Here is a 14424-nt window from a genome sequence, read left to right on the forward strand (position 1 = left end):
TCCAAAAAACTCACGTCATCAGCCAAAACACTTCAGAATGTGGTGTCCAAAACCAGTGGGCGATGTCATGGTGGCTACGTCCATCTTTATCCAGAATAGGTTGGGGTAGCATGTAGTGACTGAAGCATAACTGTTATTTAGGTAAAACCTACCAAGTTTTGATGGTTGGTTGGAAGTGAACTCTCCCTTCAGTGTTTGTTGATCTTTACTGCACAGTAAATATGTCATGTCTGTTAGTTACCTCTGTCACTTTCTTTCACACCTCTCTGAGATGGATGTCTAGACTGCATATGTGCCGGTAATACTGCAATATTCTCCAGTGCTTTCAGTACACCTGGTACCTCCTCGAGGCTCTTCAATAACAACTCTAATACCCCTGCTTCTCAGTCTCTGTTTGTATCTGCAGTATAAATTGTATGATGTAACAGTGGGCTGTGGGAATGGTAAAAGTGTGTGTGTGTGTTGGTAATAGATGAGGTATAGCAACTGTGTGTGTCCTATCCTCTTCGGTCTTTTAGTTTTATACTTACTTTGTCTCAGCCATGCTCTCTTTCAGGCTTCTTCATTACCACCAATAAGAACTCTATTTCCCCCCGGGCTTGGCCAATCATAGCACTCATATCCCCTCTAGGCCCGGCCAATCAGCTCCAGTGTTCCTCCGGCCTGATGTCATGAATGGCTAATGTCACCGGGCAGTGGGCATGAATGTAAATGAGACCAAATCAGAGAAAAGTCCTCCCAAAAACAAGAAAACGATTCTGCTGGCATCAAAAGTTTACAGCAGGCTAATATGAAAATAAGAGGGTTAGGAGCCGTGTCTGAATGTCAACCTCACACCTGATGAGCAAACAGACTGAAGGATCAATCTTGGTACAGTAGCAGGTAGTAGCACCTTTTCTACCTGCATTAGCAGGTGCTAATAAAGGTAAAGTTGCTGCTTTTCAGCATGTGTTGACAGGAGGAAATAGAGAACTGGGTATCACAAGACAGCCAAGATACATGCAGTGAATAACATTGCTAATTTCCATCTCCTTTACAGTTGACTTACTAAACAGTTCTGGGAGTCTGAGATCCTCCCATTTCTGGAGAAAGGTGCAGCATTTTTAAAAGGTTTACATCCCAACTGGGCTCTGACTCAGAGATCCAACATCTGTAAAAGATTACGAGAGCTCAGCTCACGTTGGTTTGGATTTCTGCACATTTATCTGGGCATTAAAGGTGGATAATTTCATCTAAAATGAATTACGTTTAGGTTTTCTGGGAATTCCTGGCATTTGCTGTGACATTCCATCAACATAACACGTCGGGATCAGTTACCAGTTAGTCATAACTGGAGCTTGTGAAAACAGTTACATAATGTCTTCTGGAGAAGGTCTGAAAATTTCAGACACTGAGACAGATTTTTGCCCTTATTTCTACCTTTTATATCACTTTAGCTGCAAGCTAGCTAGTAATGACTTTGTGGCCAGTGTTCCTCTGTGGGCTTTGCTCAACCTGCTGCTGTACTTAACCGTTGTTTCTTATCCTCCCCTTCCCCCCCTGGACAAGTCAGATTCATTAAGCTAAGCATTTTCAGTTCATCCGCTTGCGTTAGCCTTCACATTCACACCAGCTTGGTTTGCAGGCAGTCAGGGCATCACTGGAATTGGCTTGTTTGAACTTAAGACCTGAGATGACTCCAGAATAATGCAGAAGCCTGCAACACACACTGATGATACAGATGTAGTTCCTCAGCAAGCAGGAACAAATCAAATCATATATAATTTTAATCTTTAATCACCTGAATGACTGTAATCAATTACACTGGCCAGTTGCACCAGTGTTTAAAGAGTATTTATATTTGCATAATAAAGATTTCTTTATTGCCCTGACAACAAAAAACTTAAAATTAAATTAACAAAAGAAAAAAAATTGCTCTTTGCATCAGCAATCTGCCAACTTATTGTTGAAAATATTAATAGTGACTTAAATTACCAGAAGCGCCACCAGATGGCATACATCATTAATAATGATAATCTATCAGTAATAATTCATTCTTTCTGTAGGCAAATGCAGTTTTGGATGCACATCGACACAGAACACACAAATTTCTTCATGTGCTAACTGTTACTGTGCACACTGCTTTGGCCACGTCCGCACTCTTCATCATGTTCTTGGGCTCTTCCCAGCCCAACCAGTGAGGTTTTGCAGTTGCCCGCTGTCCATTCAGGGAGGCTGCTGCCATTGGGGAGTGATCTTGACATGCTGGGTGTGTGCTTGGACTCAACGATGTTTATACGAGTGACATACAGTGTGTAGTGGCGTAGACATGACTGCTGGGAACTAAGGTTGCTCAGCAGACCATCTTATTATAACGAGGTGATCAGTATTATTTGCTCCACCACTCAGTGATTTTTAGGTTTTAGCTGATTGGTGTTTATGGGGAAAAGCAGGACATGCAAAGCCTGGCAGAGCGTCACCTAGGCATGACTAGTTCATATGTAGTTAAGAATTATTGTTATTAAAGGTAACAGCTCAGCTACAGGACACTAGAGAGAGGCTAAAAGGTTGCATGTGGCTCCAGAGCCACAGGTTTGCAACCCTTGTTCTAGGTTTTCATTCGCTTGCTTTCATTGTTCCTGCCACCCTCTGGATTTTAGCACAACTAGTGTCTTGGGTGCTTTGGATTATCTTGTTCAAATTAATTCTAAAATTCTCTCAACTGCTTTGGCAGTTTGCTCTGAGTACAGAAAACCTGAAACATTTTTCTTGTGAATGGACAATTAGGCGCCTCTCCAAGAATGTTATACAATGTTCTTGGTTCAAAAACTTAATGGAAACCAGACTGTTGGGTATCAAATGTTTTTTGAGGTGAAATCTTAGGGCCAGGCACAAACCCACATCTGGACAGACAGGCAGGTTAATGTACAAACAGCCAGTGAGAAAGACAAACTGACAGAGCCATGGATGGCGTTTCAGACCAGGTTAATCCCTCGGGATCTCATGTGTCAGAACACTGGTTTTGTTTGAACTCATTCCTGCGGGTAAAGATGTAAAGACAGAGAGCAGGAGAGCGAAACAATGTGAATTATAAAGAGCAGCTAGAAAGAGAGAAGCTTAGAGAGGTTAGACAGAAGGAGAAAATCAGTCAGGCTTTATTCCCCTGGCTGGAGCTTCGGCAGACATTCCTGGGTTTAGTTTCACTCGAAACTTTTTAGCAGAGGGGTCAGTGCTCAAGACTTTTTATAAAGTATGCACCCAGGATTTTAATGACTCACACACTGCTGTTCCCTTGTGTGTGTGTGTGTGTGTGTGTGTGTGTGTGTGTGTGTGTGTGTGTGTGTCCTTTGCTGATCTTAGATTTCTATCACTGTATTTGCATTTTATCCCATTGTTGGTAATTCCAGTTTTCCGTGTAATACGTCCTGCTGGTATTACAACGGAGGCAGTTGTAATACTAAATTTAAGCAGACCTTTTTACTGAATACATTAATTCCTGAATTCCGTTAACCCAGATATGTCAAACCTTTAATCTGACTCCCGCCAGATGGATACCGACGTGCTACAGATGGAAATAAAATGAGTTGAGGAACATAAGGAGGGCGATGCTTCTGCACAGGTGTACTGCATAGTGCAAACAGCCAGTTAGCGTCTTTCTCACAAGGGCTGCGTCTAACAGTGGTGTTCATCCTCCGTTAATTGGCTGATTATTTTCTCAGCTAATCATTGTCTATAAGACACATTAAAAACAGTTTTAAAGGCTTGAGCTTACCAAGACCCGAGGTGCTCTCTTATAATGACGATTAGATAGAAGTGGAAAGAAGGTGAAACCAGATTTGACTTGAAAAATTACTGCTATGGTCAGTATTTTTTATCTGGACAGTGGGCCTAATCACTGCATGTCTCTTAATAGCAATGAACCCACAGAGGATTATTACCAGAATGTGCAATTTTTGTTCATTATTTTAATTTCCTTTCCTGCAATCTAATTTTATTATCATTCTATTTTGTGCTACCTGGTTGAACATGGTGAACTAATTAGCCTCTGAAGAGCCAGATATTCAACACAGGAGTCAAATAATTGACCTGAAAGAGAGAAAATTTTGTAGTATTTTTCGGGGGGTCGCCCCTCTGTTGCCCCTCTGTTGCCCCTGTGTTGGCTCTCTGTTGCCCCTGTGTTGGCTCTCTGTTGCCCCTCTGTTGCCCCTGTGTTGGCTCTCTGTTGCCCCTGTGTTGGCTCTCTGTTGCCCCTGTGTTGGCTCTCTGTTGGCCCTGTGTTGGCTCTCTGTTGCCCGTTGGGGAGACCAGGTTCACTTGATGTTTTGATGTTTGAATATTTGAAGTAATAAGCTTAAGGTGATAAGATCAGGGAATACAAAGATGACCACCCAACCAGAATTCAATGTCCTAGCATGGTGGATATGCTATTTTCTCTGTGTGCAGATATGTTGCATAAAGCAATCAGCACTTAATGGTAATCGGACTCATTATCATTCCCAGCTTGTCAAGCTTTCTTTTTTGGTGACATGCACAAGTTGTCCTTCAGTACATCAGGTCATAGCAATGCTGAAACGGGTCTCCTATGTATTTAATATGATGTGAACAGTCTCTGGGCCTGTGTAACTGAGGCCTAAATCAGGGAAAAACAGTAAAGCAAGTACAAGTGAAACTAATTAGCAAGTGTAAGTAAATAAATAAAAATGTTGCATCAAGGCACAAATGCCAAAGGATGGCTTGTAATCACTGTTTGACACCCTGGGAGAAAAGGCTTGTTTACCTACCAGTTTTTGTCTCACTGACACACTTATGGGCGTCCCAAATCACAGCACCTTAATGAGGAAGCACTGAGCATCATTTCCATTTTCCAATTTTCAGTTCACTCTATTCAACAGTTACTTACTTGTTTAATTTCCATGGGTTTTGCACCTGTTGGTGTCGATGGCTCGTTTGGACATCCTTCTCCATGCTCCTCTATCTGCGGCCGCTCTTTTCAAACGGTCGATGTCTGCCTGGCACCGGACTTTAATGTCATCTAACCACTGTGTTCTTGGGCTCCCTTGTCTTCTGGTGCCGTCCTTCATGTTTGTCCCTACAGTTTATCATTCGGCATTGTCACGATGTGGCCAAAGATCCCAAGTTTCTGCTTTAGCATTTCAAAGGCTTCCAGCCGTCTAATATCCTCTTTCATTAGCGTCTAGGTTTCAGAAGCATAAAGTAGAACACTGAATATTTTGGAGTTGAGAAGTAAGTTTAGCGTTAATGTTGATTTTCTGCCAGATCTTGGTGAAGCCCATATAGGCACCGTGGGCTAAGGCAAACCTGCTTCTGATCTCTTTTGTGAGTTGTCATCACAGGTAATGAGATTTCCTAAATGGATGAATTCTTGAACATTTTCAACTGGTTTATTGTCAGCTGAACACCATAACTTTGGTCTTGCCTGAGTTATTGCTGCTCTTGTAGAATCTCCAGTTTTTAGGTTGAAGCTGTATTGTAGTTGTTCCCACTTTTCCTCTATGATGTCAGTGTCGTCAGCAAATCTGAGGTTATGGAAAGATGGAAAGGTCAGGCATCGGTTTGCATGTTCTGCAGAATTCTTACAAGATAAATTCCAAAAATGAGAAGAGAAAGTGTTCTGAGGATCAGGATCTGTTGAACTGTACTGCGATCTTTAACCAGCCTGTTCTTCTGTGAGGTGTTCTTTGGTTGTCGCTTTGAGACGCTTGGCTAGTTGCTGCAAACTATTAGATCCCATCTTTTTGGGGGAGGGTAACAATAATGGATTTTGTGCAGTCTCTTTTCCTTACGCCAAACCTGGTTGTAGATGTTATAAAGTTGTGTAACCATTTTTTCAACTCCTGCATGCAGTATCTCTGAACTAATGCCGTCTGAGCCGCCGGGGGGGCTTTTCCACTCTTGAGTTTTCAAACTTCAGATTTCAATATCTTTTCTCTTCAGCAGTAAAAAAAATAAACAAACTGTCTTTAAAAATAGATTTCATAGATGCTGTTGATCCCAGTGTTGGTCTCTATAATGTGGTTATAATATCTAGTGTTTTTATTATGGCCCATTTTAAAAGTAAAGAAAAGTTCTCATCCTGAACTAACTCTAAATGGGGAGTTCACCTGAGACAACTACACATCTAAACGTCAAACTGTTGCTCGCAAGAACAAGAACAGACGCACAGAAACACATACATTGAGTTTATTCCTGCGCTGACACCAGTCAGGGTTAAAGAACCAAAGCAGGAGGATGAAAGAAAGGAAACGTTGCCGAGAGAAAAGAAAGGGCCAAGATGGCTGGCAGAGCACAGAGACGGCTCTTGTGTGGAGCCAAAGATGATTTTTTCCTTTGATGTGGCAGATGCACACATCCATAACAGACCTTCTGAGCGAGAGGAGAAGGTGAATATACCTGCCGTCTTTATTCCTTTCTCACAGAGTTGGGTGCCTCAGAGAGATGAAATTTAATGAGGGAGGCGGCCACATGACAGCGGCACAGAGGCAGGGTTAACGTGGAAGCAAAGGGTGTTTAAAACCACAGAGGAGTAGGTGTTGACCTGCACCCTCATTTGGCAGTGTAACCACATTCACTAACAAGCATATTTTAAAGGCTCAAAGCAGAAATGGGAAGGATAAGAAGCTTGTTTATAGTTCACTGTAGAATTTAACCTTTTGACTATTGTAGAGCTGAAAGAGCTGCATAATAATCAGCCCTTAAGTTTGCATCTCTTTAAATGTGTGAAAACTGAGAATAATGATATCCAACCAAATTAATTCTGCCAGTCAGCCGGCAGCCCAATCTTTTCAGAATAACAAACAACCCTTTATAGATATCAGCCAAACTCTGGCCTTCTTTTTGTTAGCTTTTTTACTGGTTGTAAACAGTGCAAGCTCCTACTTGGCATCTGTGTGTGTTTTTGGTACAAGAACAAACGAATTCCAAGACTGTGGTTCCCTTCCCTGAGAATCCTCTGCAATTACTTCCATGCATCTCTGTTTTTATACTTACCTGACTTTGGCCTATCATCAGTCATCATCATAATTTTCAAGTTAATTGACCCCCTAGTGGCCATCTGAAGAAGTGCATGTGGAAATTGAGCTGGTGTCAGCATCTTTAGATGGGCAGGTATTTGTTACCCTGGAAACACAGAAAAACTAATTAGTTTAAATCAGATCTTCATCTTTACAAACACTAACCCTTCATTTTTAGTGCGTGAACCTAAACAAAGCAAGTGAAAGTAAATAGGAAATTTACCTCCACCTCTCCTGCCTTCTCAGGGTGGACCCTGATATGATGATTTAGTTTGAGGACTTGTTGAAATATTCTGATTTTCAAAAGCGCTTTCAAACCTTTGGTAAGCACTGTTCTTGAGTAGCTCTGTATGTGTGCTCCCAGCGATTTCTCCCCTCTAACACTTTTCTAAACTCACTGCACTGCAGCCATTAGACTACCTGACTCTTGATATCTAAGGACGGGTAATTTGGGAGAGCAGGTGGGTAGAGAGATAAGTCTTTTCACGCTAATAAATCCCTTTGCAATGAAGTGACCTGAAGCGAATTCAATTAGCAGGGAGCAGAAACACAGGGGATGCTCCAGTCAATTGACCACCAATCAGAACTATCTGATTCCTGCTGTAAAAGCAGCAGTTGGCCAGTAAAATACCTGATAATGAAAGCAAAAATAAATAACCATAATGCGACCCTAAGCATTTTAATTTATCGGACGGGAGGCAGAGATGAGGCGTCATTAATTAGAAACTTTTTTGTGAGGCGCTCGCTGGGTTAAAGGGGAGAACGTGATGAAATGATCTCAGCTAATGTGAAGCACTTGTGGAGAACCTGAGAGTCGCACCTGTGCGTATCTGCATAGCTTTAGATGTTACAGTGAGCGTGATGTTACTGAACACTAGAGCCTTGTTTTACAGCCACAGGCCACAGCTATAATTAAACACACCCATCTAGACTAATGGAAGGAGAATCTCAGTATGTCAGACAACTAATTGCTACACTCAGTCTCTCTCTTTCTCTCTCTCTTACACACACACACACACACACACACACACACACACTTTTGTCTTTGCTAATCTAATCTGGCTCAGCAACTCTCAGTTTGAGTTCGTTACCTCCACCTTCTCCTCCTCCCCCTCCTCCTCTCCTTTTCCTCCAGTAAAGGATGTTCTGTGTTTAATGAGAAGCCCCTCATTATTGCTTTGCGTCTCTCTTTGCTCTCAGCGTTCATTCTTTTCTCCTTGAGTTTGTGCTGCTGTTGGTGCTGCTCTACAATGTGCTGTTAAAGACTCAGCTTTGTTCAGAGGACGAGCTCTTTTCCAAGAGTCTCCACGGATTCAAGTTCAGTGGGTTTACTGTCAGGAATGTTTGTCAGAGAGAGTGCACAAAGGGGAGCTTATCACTCCTAACAGTATTTTTATGAATTTTTCTTAAATAATATTTGATATCACAAAAAATGGGTAAAGTATTCAAATGTTTTTTTGCCCAGTTAGCAGTCCAAATGCAAATATTTCATAAATAAGAAGTAAAGTGGATTCAAGCAACACTTAAACAACAATAATACAGTTCATTGATTAATGTGTCATAGTGTAGCATTCATGTCCAGGCAGAACACTGAGTGTAGCTGGCTTATGCAGTGCCTGTGTAAGCACAGGTTAGTAAAGCGGGTTAGTCTTGTGACCTCACAGTCATGGGTTCAACTCCATTGGCCACATTAAGCTGCCCCACCCCCACCCGTGTACATGTGGGCATCCCCGGACACCTTGGTCATAAACACAGTCCAAAGACATGCATGTTAGTTTACGCTGTGATTATAATTTGGTGGGCAGGTGAGAATGGTCTGGAGCTGTCCAGGGAGCTACCCACACCCTGCCCTGACAGCTGGATTGTGCTCCATGGTCTGGAGCTGTCCAGGGTGCTACCCACACCCTGCCCTGACAGCTGGATTGTGCTCCATTGTTTTACATCACACGACGCTATTCTTGTTTTAAAATAAAGACCTGCGTTTAAAAACCTGAGTTGCAGTGCATGTGCCTTGTGCAAAGTTGCAGGCAGATGATGATAATTACTGCAGAGATGGAGTAGCATTCAGGAGGAGTGATGGAGTGGGTGGAGGACAGTGCTATTCAGGAGTCTGATGGCCTGTGGGTAGAAGCTATTTCTGAGGGCTTTGTTGTCCTTGATTTCAGACTTGTGTAGCGCCTCCCTCAGGGCAGAAGTGTATATTACTCCCAGATTCTCTGTGCTGCTAGATTGTCTTGTTACCACTAGTCACTCCTTTGAGGCATTTCCTCGTGTCCTCCTTGTGTTTTTGTTTTGTTTGTTTCTCGTGTATGACCTTTTGGAGTATTTTTGGATTTTGCCGTTTGCTCGCTTCTTGCCAACACTGCTCGCTTTCGGTGATGACCTTTCTGTTTTTGACCCCCTGCTTTGATTAAAGATTTGATTCTGGACTTTTACCCAGTCCTCTGTGTGTCTGGCATTTTGTCCCTCTGCCTGTGAACTGCTGGAGAGAAAGTTCAAATCCAGGCAACAAGAAAGGAAAGAGCAAAATAGATGATTTGTAAATTCTTTCTCTTTGTGTTGCTTTAAAGATAAAAATAATTGTCGCGCTCTAAGGGGACACCGTGGATTCTCCTACATGTTTGGAAACGGTGGTCAGGGCTATTCTGTTATTTGCAGTGTCCAAACTGACAGCTGCTATGCTTAATACTTACATACTGCGCCTTTAAATTTAAAACTGGCTCTGAAATATGCTTTTCATGTAATTTCTGGCTTTCTTATTAGCAAAAAATTGTATTACCCTTACTAAATTCTTACTTAGTCTCTAGAGCCAACAGCTGATTTTTAAAGGCCTTTAAAATTTCCATTTCCATCTGCTGCTCATTGTTTGCCAAAGCAGATAAAATTTATAATGCTAAATAACTGGTAACTGTTTAACATTTTTTAGGCAAATGTCGTCAGTATTTTGCTCTCCACGTAGACTGTTAGCCTTCATGCAGCCAAAGCCTGCTCAGTGGTCAGCAGCTCTGGGTCTTCAAGTGCAGTAAAAGCAGAAACCAGAAAGTTTCTGCTACCAAAAATCTAAAAGTACCAACACATTCGATGTATTCTTATGCAGAATCTGCTTATGGAAACTAAACATTTGGAAACAAGGTGTTTCTTGGGACTCATTGGGGCTGCCAAAAATTCCCTCATGCAGGAAAAACCTGGAATTTGAACCAGAGAGACAGATTCTCACAACAAATCATCACTGTGCCGATTTCAGCTTATGGCTCTGGAAAGCTTTTTTATAATTTTGGAAAATTAATTAAGATGAACATTCACAATTTGATGCTTTTGTCTTCCTCCCAGACATGATGGAGCGGTGGTGGATGTGCTGTTTTGCTGTAGTCTTCATGGCAGCTCATTACTTCAGGCCCTCCCACGGCGACACCACACAGTTCTCCTCCGAAACTCTGATCAACAACCTGGTGGCCGATCCCCGCACGGGCCGGCTGTACGTCGGCGCCGTTAACGCCCTCTATCAGCTGAACTCTGACCTTGTTGTCGAGTCCCAAACCAAGACGGGCCCCAAGAAGGACAACCGGCAGTGCACGCCGCCGGTTACTGATGCCTGCGAGGAGGCTGTGGACACCGACAACCACAACAAGCTGCTGCTGGTGCACGGGGCCAAAGATGTGCTGGTGGTGTGCGGCAGCCTCTTCAGAGGCATCTGCTCCCTGCGGAACCTGAGTAAGGTGGAGCACCAGCTGTACTTCAGCGACAACAAAGGGGAGAAGTCGTACGTGGCGAGCGCCGAGGAGAGCGTCTCTGTGGTGGGAGTGATGTCGTATTTCACCGAGGGGAGCGACAACTTGACTGTGTTCCTGGTGAGGAAGGAGAAACACACTTACACACAGAAAGTTCATATTATTTCCTGAGGTAAATAAAAATGAATTCAAATGATCGCCACCATCTGTGATATTGTGTGAACAAACACAATAAAACTGCAATTTGTAGAGAAATTAAACTGGCAGCCATATGGGAAATGAGCTCTCTTGTCAGTTATCTTGAAGTGTTTTTCATTTTATTTATGCAGCATCAGAGAATTGGCCTTTTAAAGATGGTTTATGATGATATGTCTTCCATTTAGTTTTTTCTTTCATTCCAAACATGCATATAGAAGCTTTTAATGCTGCTTCCAATCAAATCAAATATATATTTTTCCTCCTGGAGGCTCTCTGTTTGCCAGAGTGAGAGGAGAAAGAGCCTTTTTTCACAGAAGGACGCAGCTAGAAATGTGTTTATCAATATATTTCCATCCTGTAAAGACAAATGTGTGTCTGATTTACACATCGAGCAGAATTTAAATACTCTCCGCTTGATGAATATAAGTCTAGTCTCTTTCATTTTAGTTCTGCTTTGGTTTCTACAAGCCGCTCATTGCTCCCTCCTCTTCATAAGCCAGTTGCTTGATCCATTGTTAAGGTAAATCTGCTGTTAAGTGCAGGTCCTCAGAGTTACAAAGAGCAAACTGTAAGTAAAGATGCAAATAAATCAGCTGCACCAGTTTTTTTTTTCCTTACACTCTATTAATTTATGGCCTGCCATGCCACACCAGCATGAAGACAGCTAAAGCAAGGAGCCACCCCGATGCGTTTCCTTGATTTACGATGGGTGCATTTCTTTGTGAAACGTGGAAAAGACATATTTTTGAAACTTATTTTTCTTAAGAAATTTCAGGCTCTTTATCATCTGTTCTGTAAATGGATGGTTCATTACATGTTCCAGGCAGAAGTCTGCAGCTGGGGTTTGATACAGGAAGAAAAACAGATTCGGAAAAAGGGGGTGACTTTGGTGTTGGAGACGTATATTAGAAATTCCCTACCTTCAGCAAATTAGTTAAATACAGGCCTAGAGACCATCAGCAACCCCCTGGCGACCTTCAGTTGCTTGGGGAAAATGTGCATTCCTTGACCAGCTGGCTGGTGGTTGGTGGCTGACACTGGGTGAAATTGGTGGCAAAGAACCATATGGTTTTGCACCACCTCGTAATTGCTTTGGTTTTTAGCAGATTGCTTTGGTCACCCATAGTTTGCATGGAAAATACCAACATGTCTGCAAACACTCGCCATTTACTCTCCGAGCTCTCATGAAACTTGAAACACAAACTGGAAACGGAGAATGTTTGCCTTCAGAGTAAAGGTTGTGCCCTACCGGCTACAAGAACACGTTTCAAAATGTGTAACTTTGAAGGCGAATGGTCCCCATTTCTGGTTTGCATTAAATTTTTCACGACTTTGTTACCACTTTTTTGCGGACAAGTCCGTGTCTTCCATGCAAACCTCCAAGTGACAGCAACCAGTTCAGAACCAAAGTAATCACAACAAGGTTTTTAGTGCAGCACTCTCTTTGCAACCAATTTCCAGCTAGCAACCACTCACCAAGTGGTTGCAAAATACACACTTTTCCCTAGAGACTCTTGGTTACCAGGGGGTCAGCAGCCATTCTGTAGGCAGGCATGAATGGAGCTTTAACAATCAGTTTCACAGCAACTGCCAGCAACCTCCTTCAACCAGTTGGCATTACTAATTTTTACCTAGCGACAGGTGGTTGCCGACTGGTTTCTAGGCTCATGCAACTGAAGCCTAAATGAATCCATCATCTCTTTCATCTCAGGTTGGTAAAGGGTACGGTAGCCATGACAGCACCAAGCTGATCTCCACGCGAATCCTCCAGGACTACCGCGATTGGGTGGTTTTCGACAGCATCATTGAGGCCTCTGCAGTCCAGGCGAACCCCTTCGTCCTGCTCTACCTACACGACTTCCGCTTTGCCTTCAAAGACGGCGGCTTTGTGTACTTCCTGTTCTCTCGTACGCTCGGGGTGCAGGACACCAAAAACTTCACCTTCATCTCCAGGATGTGCGAGAATGATCACTCTTATTACTCCTACACTGAGCTGCAGCTCAACTGTAGCGCCAACAACAAGTACAACAAAGCTCAGGTAATCACAATGTGCTTAGCAGACACAGGGATAAGGTGCCAGCACTTCTGTGCTATTCTCAGCAGTGACTCAGAAAAACACATTTTATGTTTGGATGAGTTTGCTTTGAATTGGATCTTCTCAGGAATGTCTCAGTCTTGACCTCTAAAAACTTTATAAATTAGATTTAAAAGGCTCTTGAACTTGAAGTAGACTCCATTTGTGCAGTGTCCACTTTTGCTGTACCTCAGATAAACATATATTTTTAGTCAAAACGCCTAATGTTCAGCATTTTTAACTCTTCCATCTCTCCCAGGCTGCTTATGTAGCAACTCCGGGGGAAGTTTTGGCTCAGAGTATGACCAACTCTGGCCAGTATGGAAGTGTTTCAGCCTCTGACAAGGTGCTGTTTGTCACCTTCACTTCTGATGAGGACCCATCTGCTTCAGCCATGTGTAAGTGTCAGCTTGGAGCTGGTGTTACGTGTTTGTTAAACTTGTCAGGCAGTTTCAGTGAAAATTGGACAAAAGTTCAGCCATGACACAAGGATTTTTTCCCTCTGGATTTAGATAGACTTGGCATTAGTATATTTAAATAAACCACATTCCCAGCTGCTGTTTGCAAAGTGAGACAGCGCCTGAGAAAACAAGCATAACTCTGGATTTTTTTTTACTACATCAAATGATCTTTATCGACAAAGACATTTAAAGATCAGAGTGTGTTCATGGCCTAAAACCTCAGCTGCAAGCCTTTAAAGTACTCTGACTATAACAGCTGGGCAAATTTGATCATGTAATTTAACCGGCAGCTTCTACTCAATGGAGCCATTGTGGTGAGTTTTTCTTCTTTTTAGCAATTATTCTAATGCAACCTGACAAATCAGTCAAAAATTGGACAAACTGGGGAAAGATATCTGTGCACTGGAGCTCTGTGCAAAAGTCTTTGCATGGACCTCATTTCTTTATATTTTGCTTCCAAGGAGCCAGACCTTGTAAGATTTTAAGGTGGTCCTGAGCAGTAGTTCTCCAGGCTTTCCAAAGGTCTCTGAAATTCTTTTTTTGGACATCAGCTGCTTTTTCACTCATGTTCAGTTCAGTCCTTCTACCTGGCCGCTTAACCCTGACCTGTGACTCATTCAAGGATAAAAAAAACAACACCTAACACGAGGGGTGAACCAGTGTTGTCTACACATAATGGACAACTTAGCAAAGAACCAATTTTAAATGGTGTCTTTGGCAAAATTTCTGTGCAAAATTCCAAAGATTACAGTTTGACAGCATAAAATGGCATTTTTCACCAGCAAGGTGATTCCCAAATGGAGAATAACTGGAAACTTGGCATTTCTCAGCATGGTGTGCAGTGTTCCTTAAATAATATGCGGAAACAAGACAAGTGGAGGACAAAAGATGAAATGGCAGGTCTAGATCTATTTGCTGCAGAGGAACAACAATCACCTTTGTGAGCATTAGCC

At 42.5% G+C, this 14424-nt stretch overlaps 1 protein-coding gene across 2 annotated transcripts in view; it reads left to right on the plus strand.

Moving 5' to 3' along the window:
- Positions 1–14424, plus strand: part of LOC115773733 (plexin-B2-like) — a 228335-nt gene that overhangs the window by 146537 nt on the left and 67374 nt on the right. For both annotated transcript variants that reach the window (XM_030720626.1, XM_030720627.1), the window contains 3 exons: positions 10341–10858; positions 12648–12974; positions 13270–13408. In XM_030720626.1, coding sequence (XP_030576486.1) covers positions 10343–10858; positions 12648–12974; positions 13270–13408 — 982 coding nt within the window. In that variant the 5' untranslated portion in view covers positions 10341–10342. The remainder of the gene's footprint in view (positions 1–10340; positions 10859–12647; positions 12975–13269; positions 13409–14424) is intronic.

This window comes from Archocentrus centrarchus, chromosome 23 (assembly GCF_007364275.1).
Source record: "Archocentrus centrarchus isolate MPI-CPG fArcCen1 chromosome 23, fArcCen1, whole genome shotgun sequence".
Taxonomy (NCBI): Eukaryota; Metazoa; Chordata; class Actinopteri; order Cichliformes; family Cichlidae; genus Archocentrus; species Archocentrus centrarchus.